The sequence below is a fragment of the Embiotoca jacksoni genome, unplaced genomic scaffold, assembly GCF_022577435.1.
Source record: "Embiotoca jacksoni isolate LCO1_2020_lvr unplaced genomic scaffold, fEmbJac1.0.p SCAF_6, whole genome shotgun sequence".
NCBI classification, from domain to species: Eukaryota; Metazoa; Chordata; class Actinopteri; family Embiotocidae; genus Embiotoca; species Embiotoca jacksoni.
In genome coordinates, this window is record NW_027185414.1 from 15944454 (window position 1) to 15961842 (window position 17389).

Below are 17389 nucleotides of genomic sequence, written 5' to 3' on the forward strand. Positions count from 1 at the left end.
GTAGATAAATCTTCTGCTTTTTTTGAATGTCATAACATGCAGTGAATTTATATGATTCTATATGATATGATGCAAACAAAAGCATTAACTGCTGTCGCCCATACAATTGTTAAGTGTAGCTGAAAACTTAGTGTGCTAATTGAACTGCAAACACATGTTAATGTAAATACCGTACTTGACACAGTAGCTGCTCTCACAAAACTAAAGTGAGAGTTTAGTGCCACCCGGTGGTGACATTGTAACAAACCTGCTGTGCAGTGGTCTGCTAGCATGATACGACTTTCACCTATTCACAGTAACGTACTGTAGTGTGTGCTGCAGTGTAAATGTTTTATAAAATGTGTTAATCAGAGGAAGTTTAGTTTAATTTAATAGTAAAAGTAAACATTAAAAACACGTCCCTGCATTAAAAGAGATGACAACACCATGATTTTTCTTGATGGAAAAAGAAGAAAAACTGGATCAGTGTGTAGATTTGTAAGCAGGTTACTATATTTTTCTTTGATTACATGCTGGTGAAATGGCTTATCTAATGATAAAATAAAATATACTTTATGGTGGCAAATAGATTTTCTTTAACATTAAATTCAGATTAGCAGCATAGATTTTAAAACATTTGAGCTCATCAATCCATTTTTTGTTGTCGAGAACCTTAAAAATATGTTAAATGTGAAGTTGCTGTTTTATAAAAAAAAAAAAAAATCAGCCCAGTATGATTTTGCAAACACAAGATCAAAAGAAATTAACCAAAAAAACCCAACCAAAAAACATGTCACTTTAAGTCCTATCAGCACCCAACTTTTTCCAACAATGTTCACAACATAAAGACTTATCTGAATAATGTATGCAAAGAACAAATGAAAAACCTTTCCAACACATAAAATCAAAGCATGAAATTCGGATGTTTTTCTGGTAATAAAGAATCACCACCTTGCGGTTGTTTGCCTTCGGCGATCAGTCAAGTTGCACTTTACATCCGTGGCTGTACAGACGCATATGATGGTATGTAGGGTACTTAAATGTGTTCACATGCTTGCATTGCATCAATTTGGCAGGACAGAAGATCAATGCAATCAGCACAGATTCAAGATGACACCCAAGATTAGCGCCACCAACTCAGTGTCTGGCATAAATATAAAATATGGTCACAGTCTCCTCTTCTGTTCCTCAGTTATGGTGTTGAATAATGGCCGAAAAAGACATAAGATCACAGTGACCTTTGACCACCAAAATCTTACCAGTTCAACCCTTATAAAATTGAATGTTTTTTCCAAATATAAAGAAATTCCCTGCAGTTGTTCCTGAGATATCCTGTTCACTAGAAAGGGGTGGGCGGATGGGACGGACATGAGGTGACTTCTTTCGTAAGCAACGGATGTAGAATCAGGTCAGCCTTGTATAACAACATCTTTTGTGGGACATATATCAATCTCTCTCTAAACTTTTCTGCCACTTGGGCTGACAATTGGGAAACCCGGTCCCCCCCATTTAAAGGTTTTCCAAATGTATCCTCTCTGCCCTCCTCTCCTTTCCCACTTTCCCCTTCCCTTTGTCTCACCTACAAAAGATGGTCAGTCGTTGGGTCCATTACTCAAACTGTGTTAATGAAAGAAGAAAAGAGTCCAGGACTTTCATTACTGTGCAACTAGAGCTCACTTTTTAGACTTAAACCACTGCAGATTAGTTGACAATTTAGATTATAAATTGAAGGTGAAGTGTGACAACTTGGTGTCAGTTTTGATCCTCAAATGTAACTGTTGTAAAGTAAGTTTGACTTAAATTGACTTATATTTCTTCAAAATACTTCTAAATTTATAACAAATTGGTAGTATATACTTTCCCTTAACTCAAAGTCATTCGATATATTGTTTCTACATATTAATCATTTCCAATAGATGAAAACTATTTATATTTTTATTCTTTTTTATTTATAAATTGTAATTTGTTATATGTATTCTGTTGTGTATTTCTCCTTTGAATTGGTCTTTTTAAAAGCCTTGTACAGAGATTAAATGACAGGCAGGAATTATTTCTGGTGATTTTGTGAAGTTTGACATCAAATTAAAGTTTATAGTGTTTTTGGATTGGTGGAGTTGACGTTTTATTCTGAAGGACGCTTTCTTCTTCCGGACGCTTTATTATGAAGGCTCGGGCCGGATGCGTCATGGCCGTTGCTGTGAGCTAACTGAACAGGTTAGCCGAGTATCGGTAGTGATTTTCAGGCTCCGCAGTGAACGCATCATCCGTAATGGCAGGGAGAAATCACTTCTCAGAGTTCCTTTAATATGCTCCCTGTTGAGGGGATAAGGGTACCACCGGACCAGTCTCAAAATGACCACCGGCTTCAGCTCGTGTTCCTGCCGGTTCGCAGATTATTTGGTGATCTGCGGACTCGACACCGAAAGCGGGCTGGAACCCGACGAACTGTCCGGTAAGCACGTTAGCTGTTGGGGGTAAATGTCGGGCTGACGCTGGAACAAACAAGGGACGAAGCGGGTGTCGTAACGATGTTATTCAGCCTTTACTGTGTCTTAACGTGCTCGTGTTTTATTAACTGGTAGGGCATACGGTGCTGGTCACGGAGATGAATACCCAGCGAGCGTACCGTCCGGCCTAGCCCATCTCCTCTCATCCTGGTTGTTTGTAATGCTCGATGAGCGGCGAGGGGGATTACTGCCTTGTTTTTCTACTTGAACGCACTGACATTCATTTTAAGGTCGTCCCTTCTCATTTTTATTCTCCATGTTTGCTCAGTGATCGGATGTTAGTGCTGCGCAGCGACACGTATTTTGATGTGGGCAACACTTTATCGTCGGTTGTGGTATAACCCTGATGTAACGTATGATGAGGATGTCACACCGGCTCCTCGCTGTCAGTGTTATGTGGAGGAGATCAGGTATCGAGGTAGCAACACGCGCGGGCAGATTAACCTGTCAGATGCCCCAGGCCCAAAAAAAAAAAAAAAAAGCCCCCCCTCCCACTCCCCCATCCACCAGAGACCCCCACTGTGCATGTAACCCTCCTCTTCATGTAAGCCCCTCAGAGGGCACACCCTTCCCTCCACAAACAATTATACAAACAGCTGAAACATCTAACAAGAGTACAATAGGTCGTGACACAGCCTGGATGCTGTTTGTTTCAGGGACTTCGACTCAGTCATTGTGATTTTTTTTTTTTTTTTTTACCCCCCATGAGCATGGCATGTGATTAAATGAGAGGGAATCAGCAAATATCTGCATGTGATACTGTGGCCTGAAGGTCCCTGGTACAGTCTGAGCCCTGGTGTTATGTTGACAGCATCTTTCATTCGGGTTGGGCAACACATGACACGGTGAGGTAATATCAGTTGGTCTACACCCAGAGCTTTTACCAGATTGTATATACTTTAGATGGACGACATGGATATTTCTGTGATAATGATATTATTGAAGATATGACAAAATACTGAAAATGTGTTCAGTTTCAAAGACATACAACACTCGACCAAATAAGTGTTCTAGTTTTATATGCCTGCATAAACCTACATATCAGTGAATCATGAATTATCTTAAAGCTTGTTGATGACTGTGTTGAGTTGTTGATCAGGTCTCTGCTCTTTACAGCTTCAGATAGCAGTCTGATTAGTTCAGACATTTTTTTTACTGTTATTTAGTCTTATCAAAAACAAAAAAAAATCTTTAACAACACAGTTGACTTCAGCGAAGAGTTAATTTGATCTCCTTTCTTTTTATTTTCTGTCCCACATCAGTGATTTATTGTGACTCGGCAGGTAGTGAGAGGCCTGATGTTGTAGCTGAACGAAAGTGTTTTTTTTCTTCTTTAAGGAATGACTAAAATCAAAAAAATCCTTTTTAGTTTCCAAAGACTCAACCTCTCTACTTTCTATTTTTATTTCCTATAATTAACTTCCTGTTTTCCACTTTTATTTATGAAATGAACGGAAGCCCCAAAACATGCACTATTCTGTTTAGTTATTGAGAACTACCATGAGCAGAACCAAAGTATGTGAAATTACCCAGACTAAATAACTGCCTATAATAATGCAATTAAATCTGCTTTCCATTCACAGTAAGCCTGAATTTTTTACTTCGAGAGCGTTTCCTAAATGTTCAAGAGAGCGAACATAATGTTTGTTTTTGACATGTATATAGATTTAATAGAAAATAGTGTTCTCAAATGACCTGTCAAGTTGGCTTTGTGGCTTAGAAATGCATATTTCTTCCTGGGTGAGATAAGATTTCTTTTAAAACACTCTGACATGACAGAAATGTAACCACCTGAAACTGCACAGACGAACAAACTGGGGTTCTGAGGTCAAACAACACTGAAGCTGTGCTACTTACTGCAGGTTGCTGCTCTTTACTGTAGAAAGAGGTTAGGGGCTTGCCCCTATCGTCTGTTTCAGTTTTGAGTTGAAGAGAGGAAGTGCTATGGAAATTCCATTTTTACACGCTAAATATGATTAAATCAGCTTAACGTCTGCTGTAGGTTAGTGTACGTTAAAGTCTACCCTTTTATTATGTTATTCAGAAATAATAAAAGAAAATGATGAGAAGCTTCTCATCTTATACTTTCTTATACTTGTGATGGATTCTTTTTTCTTCTTTTTTTTTTTTTTAACCAAGAGCTCCCACACCTTTTCACTGTGAAACCAAATACTCTCGCTATTGCAAACTCCCATAATGTTTCTGTTGTCATTTATGAGGCCATCTGGATATTTTGGTAGAAAATGTAGAAGGTGGGAAATTCTGCAACAATTTGATTGTCAAAAATGGGAAAAAAAATGTTCACATTTTCAGTTGGTAGACAGAAATTTAAACTATATCTATTGGTTCAACGATAAAGTAATTGAAAAATGGTCAGTGTAAATTGGCTCCACCTGCTCAGTAGTTAAAATTTTCCTTTGGTCTTTGTCATAGGATGGTCAAATTTATATCTTTGGGTGTTGGACTGATCGGTGGACAAAATGAGACATTGGTAAACAAGACCTTCGGCTTGAGGAAATTGTGGCAGTCATTTTTTAGACCAAACAATTAATCATGTAAATTTAAAAGACGAAATATGTTAAGAACTTAGTTGTTAATTGCAGCGTTTCATTTTGTATTATATCTTGACTTCCATAGATGATGCCAGATATTAATTGCCAGAGCTAGAAAAACAGCCAGCAGGTTAATTCATGTAAAAAATAATCATCAGTTGCAGCCCGATTAAATACTGTTAGAACTGTTATTTCTAAATAAATGCCTGTAATCTAAGATCAGTTTTGGTCATCATAAAACATCTCTTAGTAATTATTGTAATTACTGATCAGATGCCTGTGTATTCAGACACACATAATGATTTAAATGTTTTCAATGAATTAAAGCCTCAAACTTTGCTGGCAAAACCGTTGTTAGATAACAGGTGCCATGAATGAAATGGGTCTAATCAGATTCTCTGGTGGTTTCCTTCAGGGATATAACACAACCGATGTATGTATATTTTTTAATATGACGCAGTGGTGATTCGTGTACAGTGAAACACAAAGAAATGACCCAAACTTTCTCTAAGCACAGTGTTTGTCAGCACAGTGAGGATCAGATTAGAATATGTATGACCCTGCTGCCTCACAGGCGACACTGGAAGCACAGGGAGCGGAGGGACAGAAGTACACTTGCAGACGGCCTCCACTTATTCAAATGCTAAACATGCTTTTGAATCTCCCAGGCAGCCTCGCTCTCCCCCAATCCCACTCAGCAAACAAATGAGGATGAATGGCTCAACATGAAAGCTGGCTTTAAATGCATAATGTGTGCTTTCATATTTTCACCCGGAGTTGTTTATTTACGGGCCTGTAACGGGTCTGTGTTTTAAAAATCTGTTTGAAAATGTATCGGTATAATTTTGGATGCAGTTTGAAGATTGATTAGATATCTCACAGCCCTTTGAGGGCCAAGTGTATCATGATCTTTACATCCAGACTCATTCACAAACGGAGGACCTGGCCGCACGTTACCTCATTGAAGTTCTGGCTTATAGGTTTGTGATTTGGTGATCAGTGACTTGTTTCATTATAGATACAACTATCAGTCTTTTCACTAATCAATTTATAAAGTAGTTGCGAGTTGACAAGTTGTTTGTCGTTCTAATTCATTTGTACCATGTAAGGCTACATGGCTCACAGCTGGAGGCGTATGAAACTCTCCCAGTTAAATCATCAGTACCAACGCTAAAAAAAAAGAAAAAAACTGCATTTGAAAATATTTGGTTCTTTGATAAAAAGTTGTCGGTACAAGCCTGCGTACATAAATACTCTGGGGAGATGTTAACGATGACTCCCATCGCGCAATTTGGCAAGAAACATCCAATCTTAGAGTTTAAAATTAGTGACATGCACCGTTAGCAACAGTCAAGAGCGAAGGATTACAGGGCTGAGAAAACTGACTGCAGAATCTACAGCTTCAATCAATTCACTTTTCCATTCTGGTTCAATTTGGGATTAATTCAGTCTCTGGGGCTTTTTCTCCATGGCAACAGCAGCCAAGGCTCATGGGTATTGTAGTGTCTACTCCCTCCACCATGCCAAATGATGAACAAAACACAATCTCTTAGGAACTAAATTGAAATAATGAAAACTGGTGGAGTAAAATTTCAAGCTGTTGGATTGGTATTCTACTTCTTTCTTATTTATTTCATGTTCAGTAAAATTTTGGGTATCATTAAAATACATATTTGCAATGGGAATTCAAAATGGGGACAGCTACTCCCTATTGAACATAATATTACCTCGTGATCTGGTTTTACTTTGGTGCTTTTAATCTTTTTCCACATAACACAAACCCCAATAACAGATTTTATTTTCACAATAATCTTGATTTAGGTACCAAATACATTCAAATGTTGGTCATAAAACTACTTCCACTGAGTGTTGTGTTGGGAAAACCTTGACTGAGGGATTTTCAGGGGTTGAACGTTCTCTCGAATGGTGAATGTTTACATTCTTGCCCGACAAGGCAGAGTAATTAAACCTGCACAGTTTTGTCTCGGAGACATACAGTGTTTTCTGCAGGTCAAGGTTCTCTGCAGTCCAATCCTGTGAGCTTCATTTTCAGACTGCTCAGTTATGTCAAAACACTTCATGATGTAGAGATTTCTACTTGACAACAACTTCCTGTTAGCTGCAGATAAGATGTAGACATTGCTTTGGCACAAATTTATGTTTCATATTTCAACATCATTCATTATTAAAGCTCTAATCTGTTTTGAACATGTTTGAACTGATGTTTACCAGCATTTGAAAATGTTAACTTGGATGTGTAACTTGGGATGTTGGGCTGCAGCATGTGAACGTCACAGGGCTTTATAGGTGAACTGTTTTTACAGCAGACATCGTGACCTGTCAAAGTGGAAGAAGCACAGGTACAATTTATACAGAGATTATTACTGCGTGATGTTTGGACGAGACAGTTCCTGGCTCCTGGATTTGGTTTAATCATGAAAACACACATCAAGGAAATAGTTTGATAATGCTGCTATACACAAGTGTAATTTGCATGAAGTATATAAATGTTTAGTGATGGTTGTTTTACTGTACAGTTTGACTTGAGGGTTAAGTACAAAGACATATCAGAAGAAAACAGTTGTTTGGATACAATGATGTTTTTAACCTGAACACTGTTTACAAGTAGAAAGCTGGTAATTACACTAACTCCAATATGACATTAACTGAAACTGTAATCAATCTAGCATGGATATGTGGGTAAAATTTTAATACTTGGAAATAAAATGATATATTTCTTGGTATAAAGTGAGATTCAGAAAAGCAGCTGGCATTGTTGGTGGTGTTGATGTAATCTAGTTATAAAAAAGATAGATTTATTGACTTTTACTTTTGATCTTGTACCCTTTCCTTTACGTTGTCTGCAAGGTGTTTTGTTGCAGGTTGTCTGGCCAGAAAATGATCTCCAAGATTCTGCCTATTTGTATTTCTAAATGAGGAGAGGAGAGCAAGATAAGCATGTAAAGCTCCTGTAGTGTGCCAGTATGTTGGTTTCCATCAAGTCCAGTGTAGTCAAATTAATTCTTTGACATTTAAGCACATTTTGTCCAAAACCGAACCAGGAAACAGCGTGCCGGTGTTAACCATCGATTTGAATTAGGAAAGACACCGATGTCCGTGTGTTTGTTTTCAGTAAGCTGCCAGTTTAGAAATCTTGCCACACTGTAACAAAAAAAAAAAAAAAGAACATTTATCCTTAAAAAAAACCAACCCTCATTGTCTCAGTGGGGACTATGAGCTGTGAAGGCGGTGAGTTTAAGCTGTGAGTGAGCTATCATGTTCCGTCAGAGCTGCGTCCTCGAGGTGAATAAGTGTTGATGTTTTTGCTGCTGAGCTATTCTGAAGCGTCAGCAGTCTGTACACCACATTCTGCTGCGGGAGGTCGAGTCGTGCTCGACTATAGCTTTGAGCCACTTCCCTTTTATGTGTAGCGTAGTGGGCCATGTTACAGTAGGTGTTCGGGTGTCTGAGCTGTGGGTGGTCCCTGGCTCACGGGACGAGGAGCCACAGCTCAGTGACGCTCTACTCCCACTACAGCTCCACACTCTCACGGCATCACGGCCCGTTTGTTGGAAAAATGTTCAAAATGCAGAGGATGTTTACACTGTTAAGCCTGTGAGAGCTCACGTCCATGAAGTGTCCTCTCCAGGTGAGGCGGGTAGCTTGTAGTTAGCACTAATTGTCAGATGAAGGTGTTGGTTCAAGAGAACACCTGTGTTGCACCGTAGTAGAGAGATTAATAAGGTCTTCCTATTTAAAGTCAAAAGGAAATGTTTACATTTTAATTTGTAATGCTGAGACAAACAGGCAGGAGGATAAATTTACCAGGTTTACAATCCTCACAGGAAGTGAGGATGTTGGTCGACTAAAGCAGCATGTCATCTCTAATTTACTCCACAGCCAGCTGCTTCCAGAAGTTTGTTGTATTACTGAAAGAGTTTACAAAAAGCCTAAAATCCCATCATTGCGCTCCATGTCTGCTACCTCTTGAGAATTGACCCACATTTACAAGCACACAATGGAAATCAGGTTGTTATTTCAGCTATGCAGTATTTAATCAAATAATAATTCTTTTAAAAATGGTGGTTTAACATTCAAAACATCATCATAGTAGAATAAAAAAAAATTATAAGAGAATGAATGATTTTGCCCATCCCTACTATATATGATAATCTCACTGTCTGACTGGTCTTTGGTTGGTGACATTTTTGTCACTGTCATTCCTGGCCTGGTTTCTCCCCTGTGGGCAGTTTGGATATGAAAGTAACCCACAGATTAAACCACTTAATCCTTAAGACTTTTAGTCCAGTGCCAGGATTAGTTTATTTGGTCTGAAGACGCTGATGTGAACATGTTTGTTGCTTTGAATTACTGTTGGATTTGTGAAGAATAAGAAAATAACATAAAGGGAGTACATTCGTGGCCCGATATTGTCAACAATTTACCTGATAAAAGGATTCTCAGTTAGTGCTTACTAATATAAGCACTGACAGAAGGTTTCATTGTAATGACCTGGTTTGAGAGAGGTGATCATTTCTTATCTGTGGATGTGTGTCAGCACTGAGTCATATTATAAATGAGATGAAAATGGACTTTCCTAACCCCTGACTACATTGTCCACAAAAAGTCCAGCGAGGAAAGTCCTGGTTTCACATCTCATAGATCACATTAGGCTGAGAGCAGCTTTAGTTTGAAGCTGACGTGGTGTAGCTAACAGAAAAGAGTAGATGGCATGGCCTTTGACATGCTGCATGAATGTGTTTTTGTGCTGGCAGGGCGGTTTCATTGGGGCTTGGCAAATGTCATGCTCGAAGAACACGGCAAATAGCATTGCCTGGCTGCAAAGGGTACAAAGGGTCTTTTTTATGTAAAATGTTAGATAACCTTACTCTGCTCCAGGGCTGCAATACAAGAGCAGTCATTCACTGGAATCTAACTCATGACTGTCTACTGATGGGATCCACATATTATATCTATTTGTCAAACCTTGAAATGTTTTTTCAGCATTCAATTAAAATGTTGAAATTTATTTCATTATATTTCTCTCCAAATATTTGTGCATTACATGCTTCAATATGTTTTCAATATTTTGCAGCCTCCTTCCCCTGTCAGCAAACCTACAAATAAAAAATTTTTTTTTTGTCTTACAAATTCTCAGTAATTTCCTAAAGAAATTGGATACTGCAGTTTTTTTGCAAAAGCTATTAAAAAAAGAGTAGAGATTTTTTTTTTTTTTTTATAGCTGCAGATTAATACACATTCAGTGTGCTTGGTGAGTAATTACAGCAGCATTAGGGCATATTTAAGATCGAGTCCAAATAAACTACAGTAACTGTGTGCAACAGTAATGAAGGAACGTGTCTCCCAATTCAAAGCTTTGGCTTGTTAAAGTGTTTATTTATTGTTTTTGGACAACAGTGGAACTCTATGACACGAAGGATGAGCTGTAACCAGGTTGTGGCTATAGACAGTCATTTTTTTTTAGTTAGATAAATTAATTGTTCATTGATTTTGGTCACTTATTGGATTTATTAACATTAAGAAAGATATGACTGCTGCTTAAATAGCAACATTTATGATGACAAAAAACGATATCGATATCGTAAACATCACACCAGTTTAACAGCAGCATATTAGCATGGTTCATATGGTACATGTTAGCCTGCTAAGATTAGCATTTAGCTCATATCTGCTGTGCCTATTTACAGCCTAACAGAGCTGCTAGCATGGCTCACTGTTACAGTGTGTTTGTGTTGAATATAATTCATGGCAGAGCGATGGATTTGCATTATCTCTAAAAGAAGAGGAAACTATGACAGAGAAATGATGTGTGTGTGTGTGTGTGCGTGCGTGCGTGCGTGTGCGCGCTGCTGATTCTCAGAGCAGAGCTGCAAGGACGTGTTTGCACAAACTGAGAAGTGATGCCCTACCCATTGCGAACCAGGCTTTTAATTATATTTTTGTTTTATTTGTTGTGTAGCTTTATGCCAGTATATAGAGGCTACTAAATTCAGAGATGGGGCCAGAGGAAAATTGGCGGGGGAAAATGAAGGTAACCCTCCAACCACACACACTCCTCTCCCTCCTAACCTGAGCTCAGCTTTAACCCTTCAACCTTAAGCCTGGTGCACTTTGTGTTTTATATTTTTCTTAGCAGCCCTGTCTTTTTGAAAATCTTGAGTTTTCACAGTTATTTTCTGCACAGGTCTGGGGACTTGCCCTTTTTGTTTTGTGCACTCTTGACTTCTCCTGGTTTCATGTTTCCCCTCCTCCGTCTCCCTCACCTCCTTCAGCAGCAGCTGAACAATGATCTGATGTTTGACAATCACTGCTTCTGTTTCTCACACACACACACACAAATCCAGAGCTGCCTGCGCTGGCATCGCTTGGTCCATGTTTACTCTCCCCCTACACTCTGAATGACTGTTCAGTACTGCCTTGGTGTGTGCATCACTTCTGCTTTACTCTGGGTTTAAATCAACTCAATTTGTGCTTCTGTGACTGATTATTTTGTGTATCCCTCTGTATTGCCATTAAAGCTGTCTAGAAGCATTAAGATCTGTAAAGTTAGGGTCATTTTTTCACTTGATAAAACATCTATTTTCGAGTATTAGATTCTGCTATTTGAGTGTAATATTTTAATAACTTTCTGGAGCAAGATGCAGATGACAGCTTTATATGATGCAATACAATCTTCCGCTAAAGACAAATATGCTGATTTGCTTTTTCCTCTGGAGTTGTGCCTGGCACTTAAAGCCTGCTTCTGATCAGACTATTCTCCTGCTCCTTTGTTTATACCTGGAAACCCCTGCTAACTGTTTGTCTCTACTTTGTTTTGCATCGTCTCTCATTGTTTGACTTACAGGTGAGAATTTTGAGCAGAGTCCACTGAGGAGAACCTTTAAATCCAAAGTCCTAGCACACTATCCAGACAATGTGGAGTGGAATCCATTTGACCAGGATGCAGTTGGCATGGTATGATCTTTACACATTTCTAATATAACGACCTCATATCCTCTAATGATAATAATATAACTGGATTAAAGGGGTGGAAATTGGTCTTACTAAATTACAATTTCTGCTTTGCAAATGCATGCAAAACCACAGATAAAGTTGGTGCTAACTGCACAACTAAGTTAAAGGCATCTCCCTTTAGTTTCAGTCTTTATGATGATTCCTTTTGTGTGTGTCCTCCCACAGCTGTGTATGCCGAAGGGTCTGTCGTTCAGGACGCAGATGGACTCTCGAGAGCCACAGTTCCACTCCTTTATTATCACCAGAGAGGACGGCTCTCGGACCTATGGCTTTGCCCTCACCTTCTTTGAGGAGGTGACCAGTAAGCAGATCTGCAGTGCCATGCAGACTCTTTACCACATGCACAACGCAGAGCAGTATGACATCTTGCACACTCCCACGTCCCCGCAAGGACCCGAGGACCAGCGGCACCAACGCTCCCAGCCTCGCCCGGTGCTGCACGCTGCACCCGCCATCTCCCGTCTGCAGCGCTTCAACTCTTACGACATCAGCCGTGACACGCTGTATGTGTCGAAGTGCATCTGCCTGATAACACCCATGGCCTTCGCTCAGGCCTGCAGGAAGGTGCTGCAGCAGCTTCACCAGGCTGTCACTTCCCCACAGCCCCCACCCCTCCCGCTGGAGAGCTACATCTACAACATCCTCTATGAGGTGCCCCTGCCACCCTCTGGGCGTTCCCTCAAGTTCTCAGGCGTCTACGGCCCTGTGGTGTGCCAGAGGCCGAGCACATCTGAGCTCCCGCTCTTTGACTTTGCCATCGGTGAAATGTTTTATCTGCTCGGGGTGGAGAACGTTCTTCAGCTGTTCACCTGTGCCCTGCTCGAGATGCAGATACTGCTCTACTCTCAGCGTAAGTAGTGGTCTGCTACTGTTACACTCTGTTCAACCCAGTCCCATTACGGTGCATTGATTAAAGGTACACAAGCATCTGGCTCACATTGCAACCATCTTAAAAACATAAAGACAAGTTGCAAAGCTTTCATTGAAACCCTAATTAGTATGGGAACATATACATGTTTTTCTAAAGAGCTGGAAGCAGTAACAAATCACAGATTATCTCTGAGAATTGTGAGGTCATGTGATCCTGTTTGTAAAGGTGAGATCTCTCTGGAGCTGGGAGACGTATCATTGTCGTGACATGAGACTAGATATTGTCAGAGGACCTGGTTATCGCACAGCTTTAAGACTTCATGGTTTTTGAATGCTCCCCGTCCAATCTGACATTTGAAGAAGTTTGGTTGTCGGGGGTTTCCATGGCTGTTGGACTGTCGGGCACGCTCCTCTGATGGAGTGTACCGGCTCATTAGGGATAAGGTTCTTCGTCCTTCAGGAGCTTAGAAAAGTGACATCCTTGAGAAGGGTATTCATTCAATAATTTTTTTTTCTAGTGGTAATCTTTTGATTTTGAACAAAAATGACCTTTTTGGTGACATTAATTTGTCTGGTTATGCTTTTTATTCCTTTAGCAAAACACACTACAAGAATCTGACAAGTCATTTCCTGTTTTCAGTGGAGCTTTGATGAAAAATACCCTCTAGCACTTCTAAAATGCAGGAGCTCAGTCCCTGTTAGCACCTATTGATTAGCAGGAATTCTTCAGTAAAGACTCAATTCATTCATATTAACCTTTGCTGAGCAGAGGTAGGTTTTTTTTTGTGGAGAGAATGTGTGTTTTTTTGGAGAGAATGTGTGTTTTTTTGAAGAGAATGTGTGTGTGCTGCGAAACAAGAAGATCACGTAAGGATGCTCTCTGGTGTGTTGATTGGATCCATTACAATGGCAAGAGAAGGCAAATGGTTTACAAAACGGCAGGGGCCGGGGGGGGAGGGAGCTCTTAAGGGGGAGAGCTGTGGTGTTGCTAGGCAACCTGGAGACTGGGAGGATAGCAGTGATCCAGCATGATTATTATTGGCTGGGAATGACATCATGCCTCTTTTCAGCCCCATGAGGCTCATCACTGCAGAACATGTGAAGGGAGTTGTGTAGAATTAAGCCCTGGCAATCTTCCACTGAGAAGAAGCGAGGGATTGTTACGAAGAGACACCACACACCGAGGAGAGGGATGCTCAGCAAATACGAAGAGGACTGTGTGCCGTGCGCTAAAAATAGCACAGGAATTCATAACTCTGATTAAAGAAAACAAGAAAGGCCCCAGCCAGCATCTTTTCCGAGAAGCCATAAAAGAAAAGATGCTCAAAAGCTTTCTGTTCCTTCTGCCGTCATTGTCAAACAGGAAGCTCGTCATGTGTCAACATGCTATAATTAAGCCATCATTTGTTATTATTATTCATGGGCATTTTCTATCTTTCTGTGATTTGTGCAGTTCAGAGTGACAGGACAGGCAATTACACATATACACATAGTTGAGGCACAGAGATGGAAATGAAGTTAAGAAGCACAGCTTTGAAGCTTTATCTCTGACAGCACAGTTTGTTCAGCTGTGGCCTTAAGATATACAATCAAGCACATCTTTCAGCCATCCACAGATGACCATTATGGAATAATATTATATTCTGGCAACTTTCAGATGCATCTTCTTGATGGTCAAACTTTACATGGACCTGATGCTTTAGTTTTTTCTTTAGGCTGCAATATCAGTTAGTCTAATTTATGTAGTGTAAGACGGAGCTAAAAGACTTAATTGGTTGGCATGATTCATTTTTTCATTATTTATCAAGGAAAATGCAGAACAGCTTCTGGTTCCAGCTTCTTCAATATGAAGATTTACTGATTTATTTTTATTTTGTATAATTTTCCATTGGAAAATTATATCTTGAGCTCTCTGATAGCATCATTCAGTATTTTCAATGTTAAAGATAAATCTCTTCATTGATTAATGAATAAAGTTTTTAGCAGCTTATTGAATAATTAAAATAGTCATTCCTTGCATGTGTGTCAGGCTGTTATATGCAAGAACTGGACATCTGAACTAACATAAAGACAAGTCAACGTCAGAAGAACCACATCTCTGCAAGAAGCACAAAATACAGTTTACGACTCAGGCTTCTTTATTCACTTCTCACAGATTGAAAATATGAATGTATCAAAATCAATAAATATCTGCCATCACAGTCATGGTACCAACTGAGGATGTTGCAAGTAAAGCAGATCATAAATATACGAAACAAGCTGTGTGAGGAGATTAATTCTCAGATGTCAGACCTGCAACAGTTTCACTTCTCTGTCACGTGTATTTTTAACCTGCTGTACTACATAATTTCCATTCAGTATGTAAACCGAGTAGATAAAGCATCGCTTATCCAAACTGCTACCAGCTCTAAATGTTCTAAAAATATTCATGCCATGCAGCTGTGTGCATAATGAGCAATACTTGACTCTTTGTTTAAGTAGCTTCTTGTTATGGTGGCCTAGTTTAAAAGGAGACGGGTGATGTTAGTATTCCTGTCCCCATCCTGGGAGAGGAAGCCTGGTGAGAAGAGGGATGGGGGGGGGAGGAGGGGCATTCTCAGTCTCAGTCTCAGTCTCTTCCCATGGACCCGCACATGACCAAATGAAGGAATGGTATTTATTTTGGCACCATAAGGGGAGAGGCAGAGCTGCTGCTGAATGTGCAGTAGGTGTCAACGGGATAGAGCAGGAATGCAGATGAGGAGGGCTGGTCACATATTTGCATGTATACCAGTTGACTCAAGTGTGAAACCCTGAACGTGAAGGAGTGTTGCTGTGTGGAGTCATGATAAAGGAATTTAACGTTAGCCAGAAAGCCAGCTGGCTGCACCTGTGCGTCACGTTAGAGTCTGGATCCTTTATCGGACCACAACGGCCCGTCAGAGGTCTTCCTCCACAAATTACATGGTCGAACCTCACGGAGACAAAATCTAATGGTGTGATCAGCCAGTCAAGAATTTAAAAAATGTGCAGCCTTATCACTGCTATGGTGCTCTCAAAATGCCATCAGTGTCAAACAAGGGCATGTTTAATGCTACTAAAGTACAGCATCAGGTTAAAGAGTTTACAGTGTAAGTTATGACATTTACGGTGGAAACATTGCAATGTAAAAATGCTATTTTTGCAAGAAATACTCTTTATACTAGAGCACTAGGGGACGCAAAAGATATACAAGCATTTTTTGACCCATGTCTTGGTCTTGGGACGGGCCCTGTCATCATGGAGCAATGATTCACAGGATCCACTTTCTAAATTTGGACACAGCTTTTGTGTCGACAGCTTTTGTGTCGTCACAGCTAATTCCTTTTATCAATCCAATTCCACTCCTACGATTAAAGAACACTGAGTAACAAAGAAAATGGTCTTAAAGAGCTGCATTGGGGTTGGGTGCTTCCTTTTGTATTTCTTGTTAGTCCACTTTGTTTTCACTGGGTAAAGTCTGTGCTCTCAATACTGAATCTTGAATCCCACGGGGCAGCAAACTGTTACTGTACTGTTTCCTGTATCAGTCGTTTCGTATTTGCATCCAGACAATCAGTGGTCTTGCAGCAGGTGGTTTCTAGCAGCAGGTTATGTCTGAGCAAAGTCATAAATCACAAGATACCATCAGCTACGTTCGCTAACAAAGCAAGTGCTAATGTTTTAGATGAATCTGTGTGGTTACGCTCCTGAAACTGCAAACATAGCAGGATTAGCTATCATGTCATGTGCTGCAGCTGATAGACCTCAAAATAAGAGCAAACAGAGGAGCTGGCTATCAACAAGGTCATCCCATTAGAACAACAGACAAACTGCTCTGCTGTTTACAGGTTCAAGTGTTGTGTGTGGGAAGTGAAATGCAGGGACAGAGTTGTGCAACCTGCTTACTTGTTTGGTAAATTTAGCATGCCACATCATCGAAAGAGCAGTTCATGTAGTTAACCTCTGGATGGCGCTCTCGAAATCAGTCCAGAAAAAAAGTATTGGAACTCAAAATCATTACAATCACCAACTTTTTTTAAAAAGTGGGTTTGTAAAGCACACCAGGAAATGAACCTGAACACAGAATTGTTCATGCTGCTGGTCCATATCTTTTATATAGGAGTAGTGTTTCCTTCACCACAGTTTACTCTTGTGTGTGTGAAACAGATTACCAGAGGCTGATGACCGTGGCGGAGAGCATCACGGCCTTAATGTTCCCCTTCCAGTGGCAGCATGTGTACGTTCCCATTCTGCCTGCCTCCCTCCTCCACTTCCTGGACGCTCCTGTGCCGTATCTCATGGGCCTCCACTCCAATGGACAGGATGACCGCACCAAACTAGAGCTGCCACAAGAGGTACAAACTCACGACCTAATGATTACAAATCAACATTTACTTCTTATAATTTAGTTTAACTCTTAATGGAGTTTGAAAACTTGTGTCAGCA

At 40.1% G+C, this 17389-nt stretch overlaps 1 protein-coding gene across 4 annotated transcripts in view; it reads left to right on the forward strand.

Annotated features, from left to right (window-relative positions):
• The first annotated feature begins 2181 nt into the window (after positions 1–2181).
• Positions 2182–17389, forward strand: part of dennd5a (DENN/MADD domain containing 5A) — a 30642-nt gene continuing 15434 nt past the window's right edge. The window contains exons 1-5 of one of the 4 annotated variants that reach the window (XM_069173418.1): positions 2182–2431; positions 11019–11090; positions 11904–12013; positions 12239–12923; positions 17111–17298. In XM_069173418.1, the coding sequence (XP_069029519.1) occupies positions 2332–2431; positions 11019–11090; positions 11904–12013; positions 12239–12923; positions 17111–17298 (1155 nt within the window). In that variant the 5' untranslated portion in view covers positions 2182–2331. The remainder of the gene's footprint in view (positions 2432–11018; positions 11091–11903; positions 12014–12238; positions 12924–17110; positions 17299–17389) is intronic. The other 3 variants (XM_069173421.1, XM_069173420.1, XM_069173422.1) reach the window with 3 other exon arrangements.